At 38.1% G+C, this 26,593-nt stretch overlaps 1 protein-coding gene across 5 annotated transcripts in view; it reads right to left on the bottom strand.

Moving 5' to 3' along the window:
• The window catches only part of BTBD7 (BTB domain containing 7), a 51,938-nt gene extending 37,971 nt beyond the window's left edge, over nucleotides 1-13,967 (bottom strand). For 2 of the 5 annotated variants that reach the window (XM_036267213.1, XM_036267223.1), the window contains exons 1-3: nucleotides 13,842-13,963; nucleotides 7,647-7,834; nucleotides 6,209-7,288 (exon numbers count right to left, since the gene is read on the bottom strand). In XM_036267213.1, coding sequence (XP_036123106.1) covers nucleotides 6,209-7,288; nucleotides 7,647-7,728 — 1,162 coding nt within the window. In that variant the 5' untranslated portion in view covers nucleotides 7,729-7,834; nucleotides 13,842-13,963. Of the gene's footprint in view, nucleotides 1-2,354; nucleotides 2,384-6,208; nucleotides 7,289-7,646; nucleotides 7,835-13,841 lie in introns of those variants that run through there. The other 3 variants (XM_036267239.1, XM_036267208.1, XM_036267230.1) reach the window with 3 other exon arrangements.
• Between the last annotated feature and the right edge of the window lie 12,626 nt (nucleotides 13,968-26,593).

The raw sequence follows: 26,593 nt of genomic DNA, 5'->3' as shown, positions 1-26,593 counted from the left end.
TTCAATCTTTCTATTATATATTTCATTTCTGCTACCTTATTTCTAAGAGTTCCTGTTTTTACTTTTATGGCATTCTATTTATGTCTCAAGTCAATAACTTGCTTTTTTATATAAAGTTATTTTTATTCTATTGAAGATTTTTTCTGCTCCCTTCACTGTTTCTTAGTTCTAGTACTTTGTTCTTTTTGTTCTGATCTGTCTCAAGTGGGAAGTTTTCCTCAAACGTGCAGTGAGCCTTAGACGGGTTTTTGTATCCAAGAGTGGGGCCGTTAACAGATTATTTGGAAGCTCTCCTGCACAAGCAGGTGTACTGACTACAGTAGTCCCCCCGCACCACGAGGAAAACGTTCCAAGACCCCTAATAGATGTCTGAAACCACAGATGGTACCGACCACTATATATACTATGTTTTTTTCTCACACATACATCGCTGTGATAAAATTTAATTCAAAAATCAGGCATAGTAGAGATTAACAACAATAAATTATAATAATATAGAACTATAACAATATACTGTAATAAAAGTTATGTGAATGTGATCTCTCTTAAAATACATTATACTATACTCACCCTTTCTGTGATGTGAGATGATAAAAGGCCTATATGATGAGATGAAGTAACGTGAATGACGCAGGCACTGGGACGGAGCACTGGGCTCCTGTAAGGGTTACTGGAACGTAAGCACTGTGTACCGAGACAGTCTCAATCTGATAACTGAGGTGACTACTATGTGACTAATGGGTGAATAGCATATACAGCGTGGAGACGCTGGACAAAGGAATGATTCATGTCCTGGGTGGGATGGAACAGGATGGCACAAGATTTTATCACACTATTCTGCATGGCACTGAAATGGTGGATAAGGGGGGACTACTGTATTCTTCTTTGTAGAAAAACAGAAGGCTAACTGGCTTTCTCATTGTGTAACTCTTTTTTTTTTTTTTTTGTAATGTATAAGAAGTAATGTATTTTCTTTCTTTTTTAATCCTCACCAGAGGACATTTTTTACATTTATCTTCAGATAGAGCGGGAGAGAGAGAGGGAGGAAGAGAGAAACATCAATGTGAGAGAGACACACTGACTGGTTGCCACCCACATGACCCCAGCCAGGGCTGGGGACAAACCACCCTTAGTGGGAACTAAACCTGAGACTCTTTGGTCCACGGGCTGATGCTCTAACCGCTGAGCCTAACTGGCCAGGGGAATAATGTATTTTCTTTCTTTTTTTCTTTAATCCTCACCCAAGGACATTTTTGCATTTATCTTCAGATAGAACAGAAGGGAGGGAGGGAGGAAGAGAGAGAGAAACATCGATGTGAGAGAGACACACATCGAGTGGTTGCCACCCACACAACCCCAACTGGGCCTGGGGAAAAACTGCCACCGAGATACGTGCCCCTAGCAGGAACCAAACCCAGGACTCTCTGGTCCGTGGGCTGATGCTCCAACCGCTGAGCCAAACCGGACAGGGCTTTTTTCCCACTTTTTATTAATTTATTTTTGTTATAGATGTTTCTCCTTTTCCCCCCTATACCCTCTTCCCCCACCCCCCTCATTGTGTAACTCTTGAATATAACTTTATCAAGAAGCTCCAGAACACCAGTACCTATGGGCTGTTACCATTTCTAGAGGTCAATTTATTGTCTTTTATCTGCCTGGCTTGGTCCAGACAGGGGAAGGAGAGAGGGTGATTTCACCATTTAGTTTGTAGTCATTCATATAATTTCAGATTTCAACCTTGTGCCTTACCACACCACATCACCCCAACCCACCTCTTTGTAGCTAATTCCAGATTTGAAATCTTTCTAGTTTGATCTTTCTAGTTCGATTTCTTTAGAAAACAAATCTCAGGTCTCTTGTGTTTAGTTGCGGGGGTGGGGAGGTTGAAGGAGTGGTTCAGAATTTACCACTTGGCTGCAAGTGATATTGCTTAAGAACAAACAAATGGCCACTGAAACAAAATGAAAGTACTGACATATATATATATGCACTTAATAAAAAGGTGATACAAATTAGGGAGAGGAAATGACTTAATAGAGTACTCAGAAACCAGGTCACTATATGGAGTAAATCAAAACCTCATCCCTTTCTAACACCATATATAAAAGTGACTTAAAATTAAATCTGTTTTTAGTTCTACACCACACTTATTCTTGCTTTCCAGAGCACTTAGTACCCTCTGTGAATTGCCTCCTTTCTTCTCAGTAGACCCTTTAAAGGTTATAGAGTTATAGGCCTCTCTTCTTTGTTAATCCAGTAATCAGTCATTTGCCTTCCAGGTTCCAAAAATTTCAATACCGTTTTTTCTACTGTTATCTTCTTCTCAGGTATCTCTGTCCTTGAGGGTTTATACTTCCTTTATTCCTGTACTATAATTTTAGGGCTTTGGAGAAAAAAAAATTTATATTCCATCTGTTATGTAGGAAATCAAGGGAAATTAAATCTAGTCCTAAAATGCCTGGCCCCATTACCTGTTAATTCACCTCCCTAATAGTGACTCCCTACTTGTCTGAATAAAATGCTTTCTCAGTGTAGGTCAGGAATTCTTCCTTTTATCCACTTGCCAAACCACTCCTGCTGTCTGCCTATAATGCTTCTTTTTATGATGCTCCTGAAACTATTAAATCACCTTTCCACCTTGAAGGGCATATCTAGTTTCAAGGTCCCAGCCTCGCTTGATAGAATTTGTTTCCTTTTTAAAACTGAGTTTTAACTTTTATTTTTTACTTTATTTTTTTTAATCCTCACCCGAGGACATTTTTCCATATTTTGTTCAGATAGAGTGGGAGGGAGAGGGGGAAGGAGGGAGGGAGAGAGAAAGAGAGAGAAACATCGACGTGAAAGTGACACATCGAGTGGTTGCCACCCGCACGACCCAACCAGGGCCAGGGACAGACTGCAACTGAGGTATGTGACCTTAGTGGGAACCGAACCCGGGTCTCTCTGGACCGTAGGCCCACGCTCTAACTGCTGAGCCAAACCGGCCAGGATGGGTTTTAACTTTTAAAGTTAAATATAATTTTAAGTAAAAAGTAATAGTCATTAATTTGTTCAAACAACTTACTGAGTGCCTACTATGTGCCAGATATTGAGAATGCAAAGATGAGAACCATATGGTCCTACCCTCAAGCTGCCCAACAAGCTAGTCTCACAACCTTTCTTAACTGGGAGACTGTCTTGAATCACAGGAAATGATTTAGGTGACTATTTTCTTAATTCTCTCCAAAAGGGTACATAAGTAGTACCACATTGGATGTATTCATTACACACAATAGATGCCTCAGAGTATTATACAAGTTAAAACATGGTACTGAAGGACTGAAATCCAGTTTGTCTGGTTCCAGCACTTGAGCTCTTAACCATTATGGTATAAAATCCCTTTCTAGCCCTGGCCGGTTTGGCTCAGCAGTTAGAGCGTCAGCCTGTGGTCCAGAGAGACCTGGGTTCGGTTGCCGCTAAGGGCACGTACCTTGGTTGCAGTTTGTGCCCGCCGTGGTTGGGTCATGTGGGTGGCAACCACTCGATGTGTCCCTTTCACGTGGATGTTTCTCTCTCTCTCCCCCTCCCACTCTATCTGAACAAAAAAATGGAAAAATGTCCTTGGGTGAGGATTAAAAAATAATAATAAAAAATAAAATAAAACCCTTTTGAAGTGACCAAATGTTCTTCCCAAGGAAATGAGGTAAAAATTATGTTGAAAGTATGGTCTGTTATAAATCTTAACATGAATAGTGTCATGGGTATGGAGAAAAGATAAGGGCTACACAAAGTGCATAAAACAAAAGACCAAGTAACCCAAACTCTGTATTTTGAATAATGAAAGGAAACAAAGAGCCATATAAATCCAAATTTAAGGTTTTTTTTTTTTAAGTAACTAAAATTAAGGTAATACAAGAAATGCTGTGTTATATCTTAAATGTATAAAAAAATATAATTTCTAGCAAAATGATTTAAAAAATGATCTCAATATAAAAGAACTCTAGATCAAGTATTACCTAAGATCCAAGAGCTTGCTCATAATTTTACTTTTCATTCAAAACTTAAAACAACAAATATCTGTATGAAAGAATGCATTCCCATTTTTTAAAATAGCAAAGTATATACAATAAACTTCAGTTTCTTATTTTTTAAACATGTCAAAAATAAAACCACTTCGAGAAGATAGAGATTATTATACCTTTTTGGTAATGTTGCAACCTTCAAATTTTTCTGTACAGGCATTTTCTGACAAATTTGGTTTTATAGAATAAAAGGTCAAGCTGCTAGGTTATTTCCAATAACATATTTTCCTATAGTCTGACATATAAACAGTCTACTATTATTAGTATAATGATTAACAGGAAATATTATAATGACATTTTGACTATGTGTAAAACAAAATTTAGTACTACTATTAAAAAGATTAGTATTATGAAAAAATAAGATTTAAAAAAATTATGTAACAGAAATCTACTTTTTCACTCATGTCTTCTCAACTTTTTCTATTAAAAAGATTAAAAAGGAAAATATTTTAATGACATTTTGACTATGTGTAATAAAACAAAATTTAGTATTACTATTAAAAAGATTAGTATTACTAAAAAATAAGATTTTAAAATATTATGTAACAGAAATCTCAACTTTTTCACTCATGTCTTTTACATAGTTCCTCTCATTTTATTTTTGACATTGTTATTTTGGGCTTTCATTTTATTTTTTCTTTCTCAAAGTCCTATTAATGTTTTGATTTAGCTATACAATATACATTTTCAAGTTAGGAAAATGTGTTTAGCTTTCCTTTTAAAAAATTTTTAACTGATCTTTTAGAGAGAGAAGAAGGGAGAGAGAGAGAGAAATATTGATGTGAGAGAGAAATACGGATCGGCTGTGTCCTGCACGTCCCCCACCAGGTACCGATCCCGCAACCCAAGCATGTGCCCTGACTAGGAATCGAACCAGGACCTCTCAGTCCACAGGACAATGCTCAATCCACTGAGCCACACCGGCCGGGCTTATCTTTCCTTTTTTAGATTTATGTCTTTTACCCAAACCATTAACGTTCTCTTCTAATTGGCAACTTCTAATGTTCTTTTAGCAAATACTCATTAGCTAAACTTTTCAAATAATTTCATGTCATATAACATGTTTTCTTTTAATAAATGGCCATAGAAAGCTAAGAATGCACTCTGTCAAGATAGCAATTACCCTTTAGCTCACCCATGAAGGGTCTCTCTTCAGAGTCTCTTTGAAATGTTAAGATGTAATGTTTACCAACAAATACACATTTTTTAAAATGTAACTTCCATGTATTAATTTGGCTATAACAACAACAAAAAAAGTGCTGTCCTGCCCTGACTGGTTTGTCTCAGCAGTTAAAACTTAGAGCGTCGGCCCACGGACTGGAGAGTTGCAGGTCCGATCCCCAGTTGGGGTTGTGCAAGAGGCAACCAATTTGATTTCTCTCTCTCTCTCTCTGCCCACCCCCACTCTATTAAAAATAAAAAATCAATGGGAAAATACCATCGGATGAGGATTAACAAAAAACAAACAAACCAACAAACAAAAGTGTTGTCCTAACTTAATTTTAGTTTAAATTAAATGGAGAAGGCTCATAAGTTTAATCCTAGCTGTGCCTTACATGCTGTAGGTTGTTGCTTGATGTACAAGTTGAGTTTGAAATAATACAGAATATTTTAAAATTTAAATCAGAAACCCTGTCCAATTCTTTGATTCAAATAAATTTGTATCTAAATGTGACTATCTTGATGGTTATTATGAACTTTCATTCTTATTCTAAACATGTCAGGATCATTAAGGCACTGAGTATAAATTAGAGACTCTAACTTATCCAAAAAGTCATAGATCAAGTATAACCTTGAAATCTGGGAAAGAGGGCTACTTCAAAGCTTGTGTGCACACAGGGTGTAGGTGGGTGGTAGGTAGCTGGGTAATTACATATTCCCATACTTATCATCTTACATTAGGAAAGAAAGAGCCTTAAGTCTCATCTATTGCTTAGTCAGTAGTTTTGAATGCTTGGTTTTAATACTAAAGTAAGTGCCACATTAATATTAACCCTAAATTCGGTCTCAGATGTCTTAACTACACATTCAAAATAAATTGACCCTTTCATATCCCAAACACTGAAATCAGGGTACTGGTAGTGTTTTCAATCTGGAAGATAAATGTGTAATTTTAGAAAGCAAAATTAAAAGTCAGAATTTCATACCTTGTGCAAGCATGTTAAATTCCAAGAACAGTGCTATGTGGTAAAGTTCCATGGCTTCTTCTGCCCTGGTCATGTTTGGTTTCCCTGCGACGAGAGCCTGAACTTCACTGAGACTCCCCACAGAGGGGCTACAGTGCAAAACGGAGAGGTCCACCACGTCGGTATACATACAGTGTAATATAACTTTTGCATATTTTTTTGGTATAATGGACTCATCTAATATAATTCTTGTGGGAGTCCTCAAAGTTCGGTCTGTAATTTCTTCACCAGTCCGTATCCTCCTTTGTAATAAATTTCGAAAAAATGGGGACCGTGCTGAAATAACAGCCTTGTGAGCTTTGAGCTCTTCATCTAAACAGTTTTGATTTCCACCAAAAGCTTCAACCAGTTCAGAGTCTGAAGAAAAACTAAGGACGACATCATAATAACACATGTAATCAAAAAGTCCACGCATATCTACATCAAGGGAATTTGGTGTTCCAAATTCTTCACTAAGCTGAACCAGGATATCGACATTTTGAAACCTTGAGTCCTCCATTCCAAACTCTCCAGTATAAAGGTAGTGTAACAAAGCAGAAAACATAGGCATATCTATACCAGCTGTATTGATGTCCATTATGATCTCTGCCCCATACTCAGGTGAGGAAGAAAGCAGTGTTTTAAAAAATGGACACCTTGCTGCCAAAATGGCACGATGAACAGGAAAACAAGTTTCTTGAAATATTAAATCCACATCAGTACAATACTTATACTCATAAAGATCGGCCATATCTTTCTGCAATGTCCGGGCTTCTGGTCTAGCCAAACTGGCTTGCAGAGAAAGCTCCTTTAAGGCTGAAGTTCCCTCATATTCCTCCACTAATGCATTGACATCTCTAACATCCCACCCAGAGAGGAGTTCTCGCATCTGCTTGGCGTGATCAGCAGACCTATTAGATTTTCGACGCTTTATAAACTTCTTTTTGAGGGTGGCAAGGCCAGAGGTTCTCTTTTTTTTGTCTTGTGGTTTCTCATGGCCATGGTCAAGGCTATATAATTTTGATTCACAACCATAGCCTTGCTGAGAATAGGATGATGTCCCTAAGAAGGAAATTAAAGAAATAAAAATGTTTCTTTTTTTAACATTCATTTTCAACATTTACTTTAACACATATTTCATGCTAGAAGTTTTTTATAGACATTCCTGAACCATTAAAAAAACTTGATTTTGTTTTTATACAGATAAAAAGTTCAAATAACTTGTTTTTATATTAAATAAGAAATACGACAAACAGAACAGATTTACATTTGTCAGGGAAAAAATCCTGGACGCTGCAGAATTATGATCTATAACAACTTTTTCACAGCTCAATTATCTTTTCATAGAAAAAGACCACTGAAAACACAATTCTATTTATATTCACAAAAATAAAACAAAGTTAGGAAAAATAAAAGTTACCTATAAAAGTCTGTTGGGCTTGAGAATTTCCCCCTACCCTTGGGGAACATGAATGAGGATAGTTAGATGCATTAGCACCCATTTTCTTCAGTCACTCAGGCATTCCATCTGCTGGTTCTTCAGAGTATAATCCCAGAGGCCTTTATGAACTTTCAACCCTGGATCCAGCAGCCTCTTTTCATCCATTTCTTGATATGAAACAAAAATAATTTTATTTATATTTTCAAATATATCTCAAATTGCACAGTCAAAAAAAGTAAGCTAATGAAAACTGCTTTTATTTGCAAATAATGACATGCTGTCAAATTCACATGCAAAAATTTCTGAAAAGTAAACAATTAAACTTGAATTAGGAATCAGTGTTAGCTGCAATTCTTAGCCATAAGATATACCAATTATATACTTTATATGATAGTAAAAAGCAACACATCATACTAATGTAAATATATAGTTATAGAAAGAGTAATTTAAATCACAGGGGGGAAAATCACAGGTAAAAGTATTTAGATTAGAAAAATGATTTTGAAAAAAATTTTAATCCTTAGAAGCAGTCACTAGTTATTATAATCGAACACTCAAAACTATTTACGAACATTTAGGAAGTTGATAACAGTACACATACAAAGAACAGATAATTGCCCTGGCCAGTCTGGCTCAGCGGTTAGAGTGTCGGCCTGCGGTCCAGAGAGACCCGGGTTCGATTTCCGCTAAGGGCAGGTACCTCGCAGTTTGTCCCTGGCCCCAGATGGGGTTGTGCGGGAGGCAGCCACTCAATGTGTCCCTTTCACGTCGACGTTTCTCTCTCTCTCTCTTCCTCCCATGCTACCTGAACCAAAAAAAAAGAAAAAATGTCCTCAGGTAAGAATTAAAAAGAAAAAAAAAAAAGGCAGATAATTAAGTGATTGGTTTGTTGCTTTCTGTTTTAGCTAAAACCATTTAAACTGATCTTTAATTTGTGAAATTGGGCATTTTACTGAAAGAAGGGGAAGGAACAGTGAGCAGTTGAAACTGGTGAGCAGTTGAAACTAAGTATCTTTAGGTTACTTGTTCCATAGTAATTTTTTTTTAATTTTTTTTTTTTTTTATCCTTACCCGAGGACATTTTTTGATATTTTGTTCAGATAGAGTGAGAGGGAGAGAGAGAGAGAGAAACATCGATGTGAAAGCGACACATCGAGTGGCTGCCACCCACAAGACCCAACCAGGGCTGGGAACAAACTGCAACCAAGGTACATGCCCCTAGCGGGAACCGAACCCGGGTCTCTCCAGACCGCAGGCCGACGCTCTAACCGCTGAGCCAAACTGGCCAGGGCGTTCCATAGTAATTTTAAGAGAAATTATTATAAATACAGTTAGGCACAAGAAAAAAATAAAAACTAACTATCTTCCCCATAAAGACCTAAAATAAAAACAGTGCTTTCTACTACCTGATATTTTGACTTAATATGGACAGGACAATACTAGTAAGAGATCATTTTAACAATTGCAGAATAAATTCCACACTCTGGAACCCTAACTTTCAGAGCTGCCAGCAAGAGCTCTACATATGCACAGAGAAGAAACCCTGGGAGAACAGGGTTAATAAGAATACTTCTAAACCTTTACAGCATCTGGCTTTATAAAATTTACCTGACTAGCCCAGCTGGTATGGCTCAGTGGACTGAGCATTATCCCATGGACTAAGAGGTTCCGGTTTCATTCCCAGTCAGGGCACATGCCTGGATTGTGGGCTCAATCCCCAGAGGGGGACATGCAGGAGGCAGCCAACTGATGTGTGTCTCTTACATCAATGTTTCTCTCTCTCTCTCTAAAAAAAATCAATATATATTTAAAATTTATCTGACTAAAAGGGATAATGATTTAAGAGAAAATACAATTTATAATCTATTATTGGAATTGTTAGGAAACCAACCAGTTAATTTAGGAGGCAGTTAATTTATTTTCCTAATGAATGATAAAGAGCTTTAACAAATAGTTAAACACAAATACACAATTACAAAAATCTGCTGGAAAACAGAACTGTGTCGAGATTCTTAGAATTTATTTTCATGTCTGTTACTGACACAGCATAACCTTAGGAATTCAAGTTTAAGAAAAATCAGTTAACATTGTGTTTTCCTTCAATACTCTTCCACCATATATATGAAAATTTATTAAGGCATAGCATTATCTACCTATAGTGTCCAAGAGAAGACTGGGAAACTTTCCACTAATTATATATCATGCAAAGTAGCAGAAACTTAAATCATATACTCATACAAGCAAATTTCCTATTTGAAATTTACCTGCCCACCAAAGAAAACACAGCACATTACACTTTTTACTTTAGTATATGCTACTGAAGTCAGAAAGGCTATGGGCAGCCAGAGATGTGAGTGCGTTCTTACAGAACTACCCACCAGCAAGGAATCCAAAGAGTTTAATATACTGACTATTTTGTAAATGTTAAAATGGTCAAGAAAATTACTTCTTCCAGCAAAGTCAGTTTTCTTAAAGTTTGATGCTTAGTGTAAGTAAACTCAGTCTTCTAGTCTTAAAAATGTAGAAAAGGCTGCCTTCTTTTGTAATTCATTTTGAATGTGGTCAATTCTTGTAAAACAGAAACTAAATCTGCCTGTGTTAATTTGAGTCCAAACTTTAAAAAATGTAAGTCAAATAAATCTTTGTTTTCAAGTTGAGTTCCTTAAAAGTTTCAAAGTTCTTTCAGGTATTTTTAGTGGTTCTTTAAAAGAAATTAGGGCCCTAAGAAGCCCAGTCTGTAGCCTTATTTACAAGTAAAATACATTCTTAGTCACTGAAGATTTATATTTAAACCATAAAAATGGCAGAGATAATCCCTTGTCAAATTTGAAATATATAAGAAAGATCCAAAATATAAACATTATGCAAAATAAAAGTCTTTACCAAGACTGAGAAAAAAAGATTAAAAAAATGAGCTTTGACTCTGTAAGTAATGTGGACGGTGAAAAGTGCTGGTAAAGTGTTTCTCAAGTGTCACTCCTATGGGAGTCCTCTTCTCATTCTTCTTTCCTCACTCTTGAAGTTCCACATTGCTTCCTTTCTTCTTTGTAATTTCTAATAACTGCAGAAAAAACTCACTAACATAGCACAAAGTATGCTGTTGAAATAAAACAAGGAAGAATGGAGCCTTGCTTCCAAATGAAGAAAAATCAGTGTCCACAGAGCTCTCACTTCATCACATCACACACACACACACACAAGAATTATTTTCATCTGAGAATTTTGTAAGATTTGTAGGGACACAAAACACTTTTACACTGGTCCATTTGAAATTTAGACCTCATCAAAAATGCCTTTTAAAAAGTGCTCAATTTTATGATGAGCACAATTAGAGAATCTAAAGCAACCATATAAGGGTTATAAGATATTATCAGTCCCACTAGAGACACAAGAACAGCCAGCAAGCATTAGGGAAGTCACAGGCTGAGATAAGGATGCTTTGGCCATCTGCCACCATAATGAGCACCACAGGGGCAGCTGGAGTCTCATCATGAAGGGGTGGTTTGAAATAAAAGTGTCTTTGGGACTTAGGGACAGAGTCTCTTCCTGGTAGCTACTAGTCAATGGGAATCCTGTTCAGATGAACTGATCTGGGTAACATTCCTATCTCCTACTGGAGCTCTAATACCAATATAAAGGCCTTGGAAAGACTTGGTGGGAGAGATTTTTCTGGACCGGATATAACCATTAAGACTCTGTCCTTAGTTCCAAACCCTGGGGGTAACCTTGACTGTACAGTTCTAGTACTAAAGCCATATTTCTTAAAATTCTCAGGGAACAAATTTATTTATTTCTTAGTCAACCAAAACCCTATGCTAAATGGAGCACAGTATTATGTTATTCATTGCTTAACCTAATCCGCTGCCTTTACATGCTGGAAATGAGAGTTAGTCATAGTCTTAATCTCTCCAGGGATGTTTTCATACCAGGCAACCTTTGTCTGTCTCCAACATGAAGCAGTAAGAAATCCAATTTTTGAATGATATGACAGGCAAGGAAAGGAAAGGAAAGGAGGGCCTATGGGTCTAGGAAAGGCACACAGGATGCAATGGCCCTAGAAAGCTGGTAAATCCTTTTCCTAGTTTTACCATTCTGGGAGAGCTCCCTCTGTTAATAGCTGACATAACCAATCTCAATCAGTTGATCTAACTGGCTTAAAATAAGAGACTGTAGTAGACCTAACTGAGGGGGGAGGAATCATGTTGAATGCAACAGAGAGAACTAATATTCCTATGAGAACTGGGTAAAAAACAAAAAACAACCTCTCCCCTCAAAAACAAAACAAAACAAAAAACCCTAGACCAGCATTTCCAAAGAGTCTTCTCAAAATTTGAAAAATGCAAGATTAAATAGAGCCTAAGAGGTTTCTTTATTTCAGGACAGTTTAGCATTATCTTTCAAGTGCTAAGGTCATCATAAATCTCGAAAAAGTAGTATTCAGCATGATCTAATAAAGGCCCATCTTTGCCCCACATTTATGATTTTAAATTGTATCATGAAAAGTTTCAAAAATACACAAAAGAGCCCTGGCTGGTTTGGCTCAATGGTTTGGCCCACAGACCAAAGAGTTTCTAGTGTGGTTCAGTCTCAGGCAGGGTTGTGCGGGAGGGGCAACCAACTACGTGTCTCTTTCACATCGATATCTCTCCCCGCCCCCACACTATCTGAAGATTAATGGAAAAATGTCCTCAGGTGAAGATTTTTTAAAAAATACACAAAAGAGAATAATATACTGAACCCCTAAACCTCCATCATCCAGATTCCAGAATTATCAAAATTGTTTTGGCTTATATTTAAATGCTTGAATTTGATGTGTAAAGTTTATAGCTAGCATTTAAATGTTTGTTATCAGCTTCTCATAGAAATAAAATCTGGAGATACATGTATTCTGTGATTAAAATAATTATAACACTCATCAGTTTTTGAGTACTATGAGTCAGCCATTCTTAAGCAGTTTATTTTACATGAATTAACTCCTTTAATTTTTTCAATAATGAGAGGTGTAGGTCTATTATTATCCCCACTTTATTTTTTTTAATATGTTTTTATTTTTCAGAGAGAGAGAGGAAAAGAGAGATAGAAACATCGACTGGCTGCCTATTGCATGGCCCCCACCAGGGATGTAGCCCGCAACATGGCCATGTGCCCTGACTGGAAATCGAAATGGCACTTCTCAGTCCATGGGCGACACTCAATCCACTGAGCCACACAGGCCAGGTCCCACTTTATTTCTTTAAAGAAAGTCTTTCTAAGAAAATTGATTTTTAGAGAGAGAGTGAGAAAAAGAAAGAGAGAGAGAGAGAGAGAAACACACACACACACACACACACACACACACTCCCCATGTGTTTTCCATTTATTTAAGCATTCATTGGCTGATACTTTTATGTGCCCTGACTAGGGATCAAACCAGCAGCCTTAGCATATTTGGGACAACACTCTAAACAACTAAGCTATCCAGCCAGGCTTATCCCCACTTTACACAAGGAGAGCCTGGGAAGTTAGGAAAATGAGGTATGGAAGGCTTAGTTACTTAACCAAGGTCACAGAGCTGGTAAGCTGCAAAACCAGGCTTGGCATTCAGGCTCTGATGAACAATATTATCTTTGCAATTTTTTTCCTCCTAAATGTTTGAAGAAAAAATTTCCAGAGCAAATATAGTATCATTCCAAAAATGGGAAGTGAGTACACATTTGACAGTGTGACTTTTGTCCTTTAAAAGGATCTTTCATGTTAAGCAAAAATGACTTAACTGAAAGGATATCTCATGAAATCAAAGCAAAAGTGTCTTTCTGAATATTTACAGCTAGACTATATGCTCCTTGATGGCACAATGACACTTTTTTATGCCTGATCATCCACTCATCCACCAATCCGCCCATCCATCCAATTCTGAGCATTTACCATCTGCTAGGCACTTAGACCCTAGGATACAGCAGTGATTGCGTACTGAATAGGATCTCTTATGAAATTAAGAAAAAGACTACTGTTCTGGCTTCCTAGTTTAGAGCCAGAACTTCAAGAATAGGAGTGCACTGAGTGAAAAAGAAAAGGTCATTTAAGGTATTAGAAAAGGATAAATAGGAGTAGCTCCCATCCTAGTCAGCATCCCACTCCCACTTCTCATAACCCTATACCTCTATTATCTACTAACATTGCAGCACAATTACTTACATTTGCACCGAACTGTTAAGTTTCCCAAGGGTAGGTACTCAGTCTATTTATCTTAGAATCCTCACCATCCACCGCAGAACACAAAGGTCTGACCTGGCCTGGATGAAATACATAGTAGAGATGTTCAGGTATACTGAAAAACTCAGTTTCTAGACACCTAAACCTGAAGACCAATTACTGGAAGGTGACGGATAAAAGACCTACGCAGCTACATTGAGACATGAACGGGTCTCTTACTCTACCATTTACCTCAGAGCTCACACTCAAAATGCTTTATCCAGACTTAAAACCTAAGAATAAGATCTTCCTGCAGTAACAGGTGGAAAAAGGAAACAGAAGGCTGAAAAGATCCAGAAGCCTGACTCTAGCACCTGGGCCTTGCTTATCCCCTCTGTCTGAGCCTTTGGCAGTGCTAACTGAGACCTGAAAGGGGAAGAAGCCTGGGCCAGAGTAGTGACGAACACAGCAGCCAGAATAGGAGCTGCTTGCCCCTGCCACCTCAATACCAAAACATTTGTTGTCTTCTCCTAGCAGCTAGATCCTCCCAAACTAAGGGAGCTGTAGAAGGATCAAAAAAATGTTCTCCAACAAGCTAGGAAGATGGAAACGACTGTGAGGTTCTCCAAGAGAGACTGTAGAACCTGCTCAGTAAACTGTCTTATAAGGTAATGATGCCATTTAGTTCATGACAGAAAGACTAACTTTAAGCCAGGCACACAATATTTGAATGAATAAATGAAATCATTGTTCTAATGGGGACAACTGTTGGCTTACTGGTGTATAGGAAAACGGCTCTGGGTGTTCTAGAGAAAGTAATGAGCAATCTGTGTCTAGGTTTGCATTTACAAAGGATTTGCCAAGAGAAATAGGGCTGAAAGCAGAGAATACATTCAAAGAAACAAAATTTAAAAGAAGAAAACATGAATTTCTCATTACTTCATTCAAAAACAAAAACTTCACATTTTCTAACATGAACTTATTCAGTAAATGTTAAAAAATATGTAAGGGCGAACACCCAGAAAGAGAAACTAAAAAAAACAAACAAACAAAAAATCCCATTTACCATTGCAACAACAAAAAAATTAAGATACCTAGGAATAAACTTAACCAAGGAGGTAAAAATTTGTTCTCAGAAAACTACAGAACATTGAAAAAAAGAAATAAAGAAAGACATACAAAAGTGGAAGCATATACCATGCTCATGAAGAATCAACATCATTAAAATGTCCATAGTACCTAAGCAATCTATAGATTCAATACACATATATATATACACGCATGTGGGTGTGTATGTATATATGCATATTTCTTGTTGATGAGTTTTTGAGGGTTTCATGGGTAGAGTTGGAGAGGCAAGAAAACATGCTGAATGAACCTGAGACTATAGCTGTATGTGGAGAAAAATAAAGAACAAAACAGAAACATGAATACAAACACTCAAGAGTATCCTCATCCAAGTCAGTCTTCATAAAGGCATCCAATTCCAAAGTATTGGATCATCAAGGGAATAGTCATGTGAATGGTCCCATGAATTATTCAAGTTCTTATAAATAGAAAGATATAATCGTTTGGGAGCTAGAGATAATTCTGTACTAAAATTTTTCCTTACATCATCCAGACTAAGAGAGTTAAATAAATATGGGAGGAAAACCCACTACTTTAAATTTGCCATAAAAAGGAAGAGCAAGCTATATATATAAAATAGAGCTTTGGCTTTAATTATTTTTTCTATTAATTAGAGAGAGAGAGAGAGAGAGAGAAAGAGAGAAACAACTTGTTGTCCCACTTATTTATGCATTCATTGGTTGTTTCTTGTATGTACCCTGACCAGGGATCGAAACCTGCAACCTTGGTGTATCAAATGATGCTCTAACCAACTGAGCTACCTGGCCAGGGCAGGGCATTAGCTTTCATAAAGGCCACACATTTCATTATGATGGGCTTCTGCCCATTACAGTACCTACTAAAATCTACAGAATCTTTGTTAGCATGTCAAATGAAGATATGTTCCTAAATTTCTTCTTAAGTCTATAGTTAGAAAGAATCTTGTATACAGCAGTCCTGGTAAAATAAGCTGTGATAAACAAGTTTTGATAAACCAGTTATGAAGAACCCTCTTGCAGAGACACCAACAAGACCTCTAAGGTAAAAAAAGAAATAGAAAATCAGACAAAACTCAGTCTCATAAGAATTTTTAGAGGCCTTTCTTGGAACTATGATAAAAAAAACTGTCCTGCCTGGTCGGTTTGGCTAAGCGATTAGATCGTAGGCCCGCAGCCCAGAGAGACCCGGGTTTGGTTCCTACTAAGGGCATGTATCTCGGTTGCAGTTTGCCCCCAGCCCCGGTTGGGGTTGTGCAGGAGGCAGCCACTCGATGTGTCCCTTTCATGTTGATGTTTCTCTCCCTTCCTCCCCATTCTATCTGAACAAAAAATGGAAAAATGTCCTGGGGTGAGGATTAAAATAAAATTTCCCTATCTCCCTCCTGAAACCCACTTGTGTTACCTACTTGTTATAGTAGAAACACTTAAAGAAGGTATTACAGTAAAAAATATGACACTGAAATAGATATTCTAGGTCCTGTTTGTGCAATGTAAGTCTGCATCTCTTAAAACACCATTTTGCATTTGTTGAGGACATCTTTAATAAAAAATTAAGACAATCTATATAAAGTCCTTATCATAGAATACTTAGTAAATGTTCAACAATTTAGTGAGGGGGTGATGGAGAAGGAGAAGGGAATGATGATGAGGTCTCTATCTTGCATGACCGGGTGGCTAGCAATACTGTGAACCAAGAAAAAACATGGCATGCAATCTGGGGGTAAACTGGGAATAATAAAGATAATGGGTTTGAGGTCTCAGAAAGACATACCACAGAAGAAATAATGCAAATACAGTATACATAAGGGAAGAGGTCTACAAACAACTTTCCTAATACTAATATCTTCACTTCTGGAGAGAAATGTATTACAATACAGCATTCTCTCAATATGATAATTCATCTACTTCTGATTGAGGATTTTATTTATAAATGTCCTATCAATGTTTACAAAAGATAAATGGAGAATCTAAGAAGTGACACTGTTCATTCCTTAAGGCGCGAGGCCATTTTGGCATAACTCTACAATACTGCACAGTGCCTGGCAAAACAAAAGTGCTATCCCAGTTCTATCTTTAACATGTCTGAGTCTATGTGTTCACTCAACAGTATTTGTATTACTGTCATCTAGATACTATCAGTAAGACATCTTAGATATTAGAGTATTTTATTAACTAAGATTTTTAGGGATTACTTCTTGTTAAAAAAATTTTTTTTCTTTATTTTTTTAAAGAGAGAAGAAGGGAGAGGGGGAGAGAGAGAGAGAGAGAGAAACATCAATGAGAGAGAACACTGACTGGCCACCTCCTGCACGTCCCCTTTTAGGGATTTGGCCCACAACCTGGGCATGTGCTCTGACTGGGAATCGAAGCAGTGACCTCTTGGTGCATGGGTCGACGTTCAACCACTGAGCCACGCTGGCGGGGCTAGGGATTACTTCTTGAAACCAAGGTTCTCTTCATCACTTGTCTCATATCTGTCTTCTCTTAACAGAAGATAAATACCCTTTGGGTTTGCCCTGGCCAGTTTGGCTCAGCGGTTAGGGTGTTGGACCACGGACCAAAGAGTCATGGGTTTGATTCAGATCAAGGGCATGCATGTACCTTGGTTGCAGTTCAGTCCCTGGGGTAGTGCAGGAGGCAATCAATCGATGTGTGTCTCTCTCTTGTTGATGTTTCTCTCTCTCTCCCCCTGACTCTATCTGAAAATAAATGGAAAAAAGTATCCTTGGGAGAGAATTAAACAAACAAAAAACCCTTTGGGTTCACTGTGCCAATAAAAATAACACCTCATAGCCCTGGCTGGTTTGGCTCAGCGATTAGAGCGTCAGCCTGCGGTCCAGAGAGACCCAGGTTCGGTTCCCGCTAAGGGCATGTTCCTCGGTTGCTGTTTGTCCCCGGCTCTGGTTGGGTCGTTCAGGTGGCAACCACTCAATGTGTCCCTTTCACGTCGATGTTTCTCTCTCTTCCTCTCCCTATCTCTCCCTCCCACTCTATCTGAACAAAAAATGAAAAAATGTCCTCGGGTGAGTATAAAAAATAAAATAAAATAAATAAAATAAAATAAAATAATCCAGAGAGTTAAAATATTTTTTAAAAAATAATAAAAAATAACACCTCATAGGAAGAGGATATGATGTAAGTGGTAATTATTATTATTGGAATGTCATCTTGTCAGCAGTAATACCTTGCCAGCATCTCCCATCTCATAAATGAATAGATATACAATATTTTCTAAAATCATTAACAGAATATACAAATAAAATCCCCTAACATTTTTCTTTTTTAAATATGTTTTTATTGTTTTGTTTTGTTTTTTAGAGAGAGAGAGGAAGGGAGAGAGAGATAGAAACATCGATGTGAGAGAGAAACATCGACCGGCTGCCTTCTGCACGCCCCCTACCGGGGATCAGGCCTGCAACCCAGGTATATGCCCTGACTGAGAATCAAACCTGGATCCCTCTCAGTTCATGGGATGATGCTCAATCTACTAATCCACACAGGCAAGGCCCTAATGTTTTTCAATCTTTAGTTTTCCTTTACCTTTCTTTCTAATGAGATAAACCATCCTTATATGGGTACTAGGTGCTAGTTGAGATAGACAGCTAAGTTGTCTTCTTAAAAAGCATTTCCTGCCCTGGTTGGTTTAGCTCAACGGTTAGAGTATCAGCCCTAGGACCGAAGGGTCTCAGGTTTGATTCCCAGTCAGGGGCATGTACCTCGGTGGCAGATTCAACCCCTAGCCCTGATCCAGATCATGTGGGAGACAGTCAATAGATGTATCTCTCTCATATGGATGTTTGTTTCTCTCCTTCCCTCCCTCTCTCCCTTCTACTCTATTTAAAAATCAATGGAAAAATATCCTCCGGTGAGGATTTTTTAAAAATGCATTTCCTGTTCCTACCTTTGGGGCCTGCTATTATTCTCTTTGCCTGGAACACTTTTCCACAAAGTCTTTACATGGTTCACTCTCTCATTTTATTCAGGTCTTTGCTCAAAAGTCACACCCTCAGAGAAGCTTTTCCTAATCATCCCATTATAAAAATAACATCTTATCCTATTCCATCCTATTCACAATTTCCTACTGTTTCTTCAGCTAATTTTTCTTTACAGCACTTGAAATTATATTCCTGTTTGCTTGCTAATTGTCTCACACTATGATGTTAGCTCTATGAGAGCCAGAATTTCATTTATCCAACACTAAATACTCAGAACATAGAACAGTGCCTGGCACACAGGAGGCATTGAGTTAAAAACTGTTGAATGAAATAAGTTCACCTGAAATAAGTGTCACCTGAGGATATTTTTTCCATTGATCTTTAGAGAGTAGGAGGGAGGGACACAATGACTGGTTGCCTCCCAAACAAAACTCTCGACCCTTTGGTCCAAGGGCTGATGCTCTAACCACTGAACCACACCAGCCAGGGCTGAAATTAGTTTTTTAAAAAGAAACATTTAATAAGGAAAGACTTGTTTGTAATCATTCTTTAAATTTTTCAGTCCAAAACTTATTTCCCAGGATCCATATTCCGTGTGTGTGTGTGTATAGTCTAAGTCTCTCAGAAGAGTGCAATTTAAAATTTTCACTAATATTTGGGGGTGGGGAATTTCCTAAAAAGAAAAAGAAAAAAAAAAAAGACTCATGGATCAAAGCCTCAAATATGATTCTGAGATGTTTCAAAATACATAAGCAATAGCCCTAGCTGATGTGGCTCGGTTGGAGCATCGTCCCATATACTGAAAGGTTGTGGGTTCAATTCCTGGTCAGGGCATATACCCAGGTTGTGTGTACGGAGGCAACTGATCAATGTTTCTCTCTCTAAAAACAACAACAACAACAATAATACATAAGCAATAAAGTAATTATATTTAAAACTCACTAATTCCTCAAAATATTAAACACAGAATTATCACACAATCCAGCAATTCCACTTCTGGCTACATACCCCCAAAAATAAAAACAAAGACTTGAACAGATATTTGTACACACATGTTCATAGCAACATTATACACAATAGCTGAAAGGTGGAAACAAACTAAATACCCATCAACAGATAAATTAATGAACAAAATATGAACTATATATACGATGGATTATTTTTAGGCCTTAAAAAGGAAGGAAATTCTGACACATGCTACAACATGAATAAGTCTTGAGGCCATTATGTTAAGTGAAAAAAAGCAAGTCACAGAAAGACAAATGTCATATGAGTTTATTTATATGAGTTACCCAGAGTAGTCAGAATCGGAGATAGAAAGCAGAATGACAGTTACTAGGGGCTGGGGAATTAGTATTTAATGGGTACAGAGGTTCAGTAGGGGAAGATAAAGTTCTGGGGATAGATGGTGGTGATGATGGCATAATAATATAAATGTACTTAAAGTCATAGAACTACATACTTCAAACTGGTTAAAATGGTAAATTGTCATATATTTTTAACCGTAATTTAAAAACCCACTAATATACGTAGAAAAGCAATGACATGTTTCCCCCTTTTTACATCCTTTTAATGATTGCAGGGCAAATATCTTATAACAGGGATATATAGTTTACAAGAGATTTTTCACACATTAAGTAATTTTATTCTCACATTAAATCTTCAATGTAGACAGGACAGGCTTCATTTTCTTATCTCTGAATGACACAGTTAAGGTAGAATGTGAAGTGACTTATCCAAAATAAAATATATATGGTAAAATGGCAGCTTCAAAACTAAATTCCAGGCATTTTGACCCCTAAATTTAGTATTTTCTTTCCTAAACAAGAAAGCATCTCAAAAGTCTCCAGTCCTATATCAACTTTTCTGAAGAGAACAACCATGTCTTCCTTCCACTACTCTACACTGCTGCTTTTGTTACTTAAATCTTAAACTGCTTAAGTTTCTACTCTATTAGTGAGGTATCTTAAAAAACAGATCTTAAATTAATCTCCAAAGCTCTGCATTGTTGGTGAACAATAGAAGTTTCTGGATTGTAGGTTATATTCAACCTCCTAGCATTCAAATAGCAAAGACAATTATGCCTATGCTTCTTTATTTTCATTCCTTCCTATTTGTTCCCCCTCCCCCCTTTGCAGGAGGTAATTTTGTAATTTCTGTAATAAAGAAAAAAATACATACAAAAGTAGAGAGAACAGCAAAACAAACCTCCACCCATTACCAAATTTCAACAATTACCAATATGTGGCAGTTTTGTATCACTATATCCCAATCCATTCTCTACCTAATCCCTCTGGATTATTTTGAAGCAAGTCCCAGATGGCATATTATTCTGTCAATATTTCCTTATGCATCTCTAACAGAAAGGATGTAAAAGAACAACTACCATACTATTATCACATCTAAAATAATGAACAATTTCTTGCCCTGGCCCGTTTGGCTCAGCGGTTAGAGCATTGGCCCGCGGACCAGAGAGTCCCGGGTTCGGTTCCCACTAAGGACACATACTTCAGTTGCAGTTTGTCCCCGCCCTGGCTGGGGTTGAGTGGGTGGCAACCACTCTATGTGCCTTTCGTACATCGATGTTTCTCTCTCTCTCTCTCTCTTCCCCCATCTCTCCCTCCCACTCTATCTGAAGATAAATGCAAAAATGTCCTCGGGTGAAGATAAAAAAAAAAAAAAAAAAAAGAACAATTTCTTAAGAATTTTCCAGGCCCAGCCAGTGTGGCTCACTGGTTGTGCGTCGACCCATGCACCAAGAAGTCGCCAGTTCAATTCCTGGGCACAGGCCCAGGCTGTGGGCTAAATCCCCAGAGGTATGCAGGAAACGGCCAATCGAGGTTCTCTCTCTTATTGATGTTTCTCTCTCTCTCTCTCTCTCTCTCTCCCTCTCCCTCTCCCTTCCTCTCTCTCTAAAATCAATAAAGAAAAAAAAAAATTCTTTTCAAAGACAAAGAAATTTTCAGACAATGTTCACATTTCCCCAACCGTTTAATTTTTTCCCCTCAGTATTTTTGAATCAGAACTCAAATAAGGTTCAAACATGGTGACTGGATGACTATGTCTTTTAAATCTTCTTCTTCTTTTTTTTGGTTAATCCTCACCTGAGGATATTTTTTTCCACTGATTTTTTTTTTTAGGGAGAGTGAAAGGGAGGGAGGGAGGGAGGGAGGGACAGAGAGAAAGAGAAAGGAGAGAGAGAAACACTGATGTGGGATAGACGCATGGATTGGTTGCCTCCTGTACTCACCCGACTGCCCTGGGCCTGGGACAGAACTTGCAACCCAGGTACCAGCCCTTGACCTTTGGTGCCTGGGCCAACACTATAACAACTGGGCAACACCAGCTAGTGCTCTTAAATCTTCTTTAACGGGTTCCTCCTTTTCCCTATGGTAATTTTCTCTGATGAAGAAGTTAGGTTATCTGGTAGTTTCTCACAGTCTGTATTTTGCCAAGTGCATAACTATGATGTAGTTTAGTATGTTCCTCTGACCCCTATATTTCCTGTAAATGATAATTAGACCCAGTGCCTTTATTAGATTCAAGATGACTGTTGTATTTTTTTTTTTTTTTAATCCTCACCCGAGGATATTTTTCCATTTTTTGTACAGATAGAGTGGGAGGGAGAGAGAGGAAGGGAGAGAGAGTGAGAAACATCGACGTGAAGGGACACATCGAGTGGCTGCCACCCGCACGACCAACCAGGGCCGGGGACAAACTGCAACCGAAGTACGTGCCCTTAGCGGGAACCGAACCTGGGTCTCTCTGGACCGCAGGCCGACGCTCTAACCGCTGAGCCAAACTGGCCAGGGCGACTGTTGTATTTTTAAAGTTGATTTTGCCAAGACTGCTTCATAGGTGGTATTGTGTACTTCCAACAACAGGTACAAAATATCTACTTCTCAGTCTGTGGTAGTAATAATTATCAATGATCACCAACTACAGTCATTAATTCATTAGGGATTGTAACATGGAGATATTCTATTATTCCTTCTTTATTCATTAGTTGGAATACTTCTGTAAGAGAAACTCAACTATTTAATTGTTTGATGTAGTCTGTATGGAAAAGGCAGAATAAATCTTTATCTTTATATACTAATTTTCAAAACAATTAACTTCCAATCATCCTCTAAATATAACCAGCAAGCTTTTTAAAAACAATTTTAACCCAGCCAGTGTGGCTCAGTGGTTGAGCATCAACCCATACACTGAGAGGTCGCTGGTTTGATTCCCAGTCGGGGCACATGCCCAGGTTATAGGCCTGATCCCTGGTTGAGGCGTGCCAGGAGGCAGCCAATTAATGTTCTCTCTCTTTGATGTTTCTCTCTCTCTAATATCAATAAAGAATAAAATTTTTAAAACAATTTTATGTTGTCTGGCTGGCGTGGCTCAGTGGATTGAGCGTTTTTCCATGGACTGAGAGGTCCAAGTTCGATTCCCAGTGAGGGCACATGCCCAGGTTATGGGCTCGATCCCCACATGTAGGAGGCAGCCGATTGATGTTTTTCTCTGACACAGATGCTTCTATCCCTCTTCCCCTTCCTCTCTCTCTCTAAAATAAATAAATAAATACATAAATAAATAAAAAATAATAATTTTATGTATTTATGGATTTAACCATATCTGATGGGTTTCAATCCTTCGAATTGGGAATTTTAACTCTCCTTTGTCAGACTATTGTTGAAGCACGTGACAGAACCCTGATTTCGTAATTAACATTTAAATGAGATTTTTCTGTCATAAGCTATTACTAACATTTGCTACAAATTCATCTTGTTCTTCCACAAAGCTTTTTTGCTTACCAGAAAATTCTCATGTCTAGTCTCAAGCAAGCAAAAAATATTTTGGGAAAGTCTGAAGACAAGAATAACTAGGTCTTATGAAGCAAATTGTGAAATTTTCCTCTAAAAAACAATTCACAAATAAATTCCAGATAAAACAGGCTTAATATCATTTCAAAATATAGGGGAAAAAGACACATATTAGCCCTGGCCGGTTTGGCTCAGCGGTTAGAGTGTCGGCCTGTGGTCCTGAGAGACCCGGGTTCGGTTCCCGCTAGGGGCATGTACCTCGGTCGCAGTTTGTCCCCGGCCCTGGTCGGTTGTGCGGGTGGCAGCCACTCGATGTGTTCCTTTCACATCGATGTTTCTCTCTCTCTCTCTGTTCCTCTCTCTCCCTCCCACTCTACCTGAACAAAAAATGGAAAAATGTCCTCCAGTGAGGATAAAAAAAAAAAAAAGACACATATTATACTTGAAGTTAGTTCTGGCATTCAAGTCTCCCTCTAAAGAAAGAAAGAAGGGAGGGAGGGAGAAAGAGAGGGAATTGAACAGTAACAACACCATTTATTGTTCCTTCCAGGATTCCTCTTTAGTAGGTACGATTTTTTTCATAACATTTAAGGGACTGTCAAACTTTTTATCTAAGTGAACACTTTTAGAAAATAATTAAGGGCAAGCAAAAACCATTCTGCATGCCTGGCCTAATTGATTTTTCCATTTCATTTTAGTTTCAAGATAATACCATACCTTGTGTTTATTAAAAAATTGTTTACAAAGCACTTATTCATGTTATTATTTCATCCTAACAACTCACTCACTGAATATCTATAATGTACCAAACACTGTGTTACATACTGTAGTAGGTTTTGGCTCAAGATACACAAAGTTATGTGGACAAGTCAGACATACAAGCAAGTGATTATAGTACAGTGCAGTAAGGGCTGGAAGAGAGATCCAAAGTACTAAGGGAGTGAGTGTATAACTACTGCTAAAGGTACTGTTTGAACTGGGTCTAGAATAGCGAGGACTGTATCAATCAGGAGATTTTTTGATGGCAAATAACTCCAAGGAGTTGGCTTAAACAGTAAGGAAGTTATCTGTCATGAGGAGAAATCCCGGGGTAGGGAAAGCTCCACGGGCCTAGTACAATATAAGTCTAAAATGATGTTATCATGGACCCAAGTACATGCTACCTTGATGCTCAGCCATCTTCAGGGCATGCTTCGGCATCCCAGTGGCAATTTGGGTCACATGTTTCTTATTCATATATAAAAAGGAAAAAATCCTCTCCCCCAGAAATACAATGTCTCCTTCCCTTTAATCTGACTGGGACAAGTAACAGTTTACAGAGAAATGCCGTGAGCCAGCTGGCTTGGAGTAATCAAACTCTCCCTGGAGTGAGTGAGGCACCATCTTCTCAGTCTCCTGGATGACAAGGAATAAGAACTCCAAGTACTGGGATAAACCCACGAAACTCAGTAGCACAGAAAACAAGACACAACTTGGTATGGTTGAATGATAAATCTAAGGTTGAATACAGTCTCAAACTCTTGTGAATTTGGACTTTATCCTATAGATAATGGAAAGTTAGCAGAGGTTTAGGTAGAGAAGTAACATGCTCCAGTAGGGTTATTTATTTATTCATTTATTTATTTTTGCATTTATCTTCAGATAGAGTGGGAGAGAGGGAGGAAGAGATAGAGAGAATCATCGATGTGAGAGAGACACATCGACTGGTTGCCACCCACACGACCCCAAGCGGGGCGGGGACAAACTGCAACCAAGGTACATATCCTTAGCAGGAACCGAACCCGGGACTCTTTGGTCCGTGGGCCGATGCTCTAACTGCTGAGCCAAACCAGCCAGGGCTCCAAAAGGGTTTTTTAGAAACATAAGTATGGTAGCAATATAGAGAACAGCCAGAGAAAAAGAGGGAGAGTGGGAGAATAATTGGCGGAGACTTGGTTGGTAGGCTGTTAAATAAACAGTCCAGACTAATAAGAAAGTGGTAACAAGGGAGGGAAAGGATGGAATAAATACAAGGTGGCAAAGTGCTACATAAGACACTGCTTATACATATATACATACACACACATTATATATATACATATATATTGTATCCTCACCCAAGGACATTTTACCTTTTTTTGTTGTTCAGGTAGAGTGGGAGGGGGAGAGAGACAGAAAGAGAGAGAAAGAGAGAGAAAAAAACATCGACGTGAAAGGGACACATCGAGTGGTTGCCACCCGCACAACCCAACCAGGGCTGGGGACAAACTGCAACGGAGGTACGTGCCCTTAGCGGGAACCGAACCTGGGTCTCTCTGGATCGCAGGCCGACGCTCTAACAGCTGAGCCAAACCAGCCAGGGCTATTTTTTTTACAGATGAGAAAAATTAAGCCTCAGACAGGTTAAATGACTTGCTTAAAATCACATAGACAGTAGTCAGAATCTGAATGAAGGTTTGAATCCCAGTCTAGTGTTCTATCACAACAATATCTAAACACTCCAACAATGCTCAAAAAAGGGGACTTTTATTGAATTCTATGACTTTTTAAAAAATATATTTTTATTGATTTTAGAGAGAGGAAGAGAGATGGGGAGGGAGTGAAAAATATCAATTGGCTGCTACCCACACGAGGATCTAGCTAGTCAGTGCAGGACAACGCTCAACCACATGAGCCACAAAGGTAGGGCCTGGATTCTGTGATTCAAAGGATGTTGTGTGTTTTGGATTATGATGATTCTTATTTACTCCAACCTTTACATAATATTCACTACATGGATTTAATGTCAATGGTAAAACCTAGGACATTATACGTTTTCGAAGTTTCTGCATTATTTAAGATGGTAAGGATGTGATTCAATTTGTAATGCCAAAATTACAGATTGTCAAAATTTTAATAATTAAAAAAATTTTAAAACCACTGTG

The sequence above is a fragment of the Molossus molossus genome, unplaced genomic scaffold (assembly GCF_014108415.1).
Source record: "Molossus molossus isolate mMolMol1 unplaced genomic scaffold, mMolMol1.p scaffold_m16_p_1, whole genome shotgun sequence".
NCBI lineage: Eukaryota > Metazoa > Chordata > Mammalia > Chiroptera > Molossidae > Molossus > Molossus molossus.
This window is presented reverse-complemented; position numbering and strand designations above follow the sequence as displayed.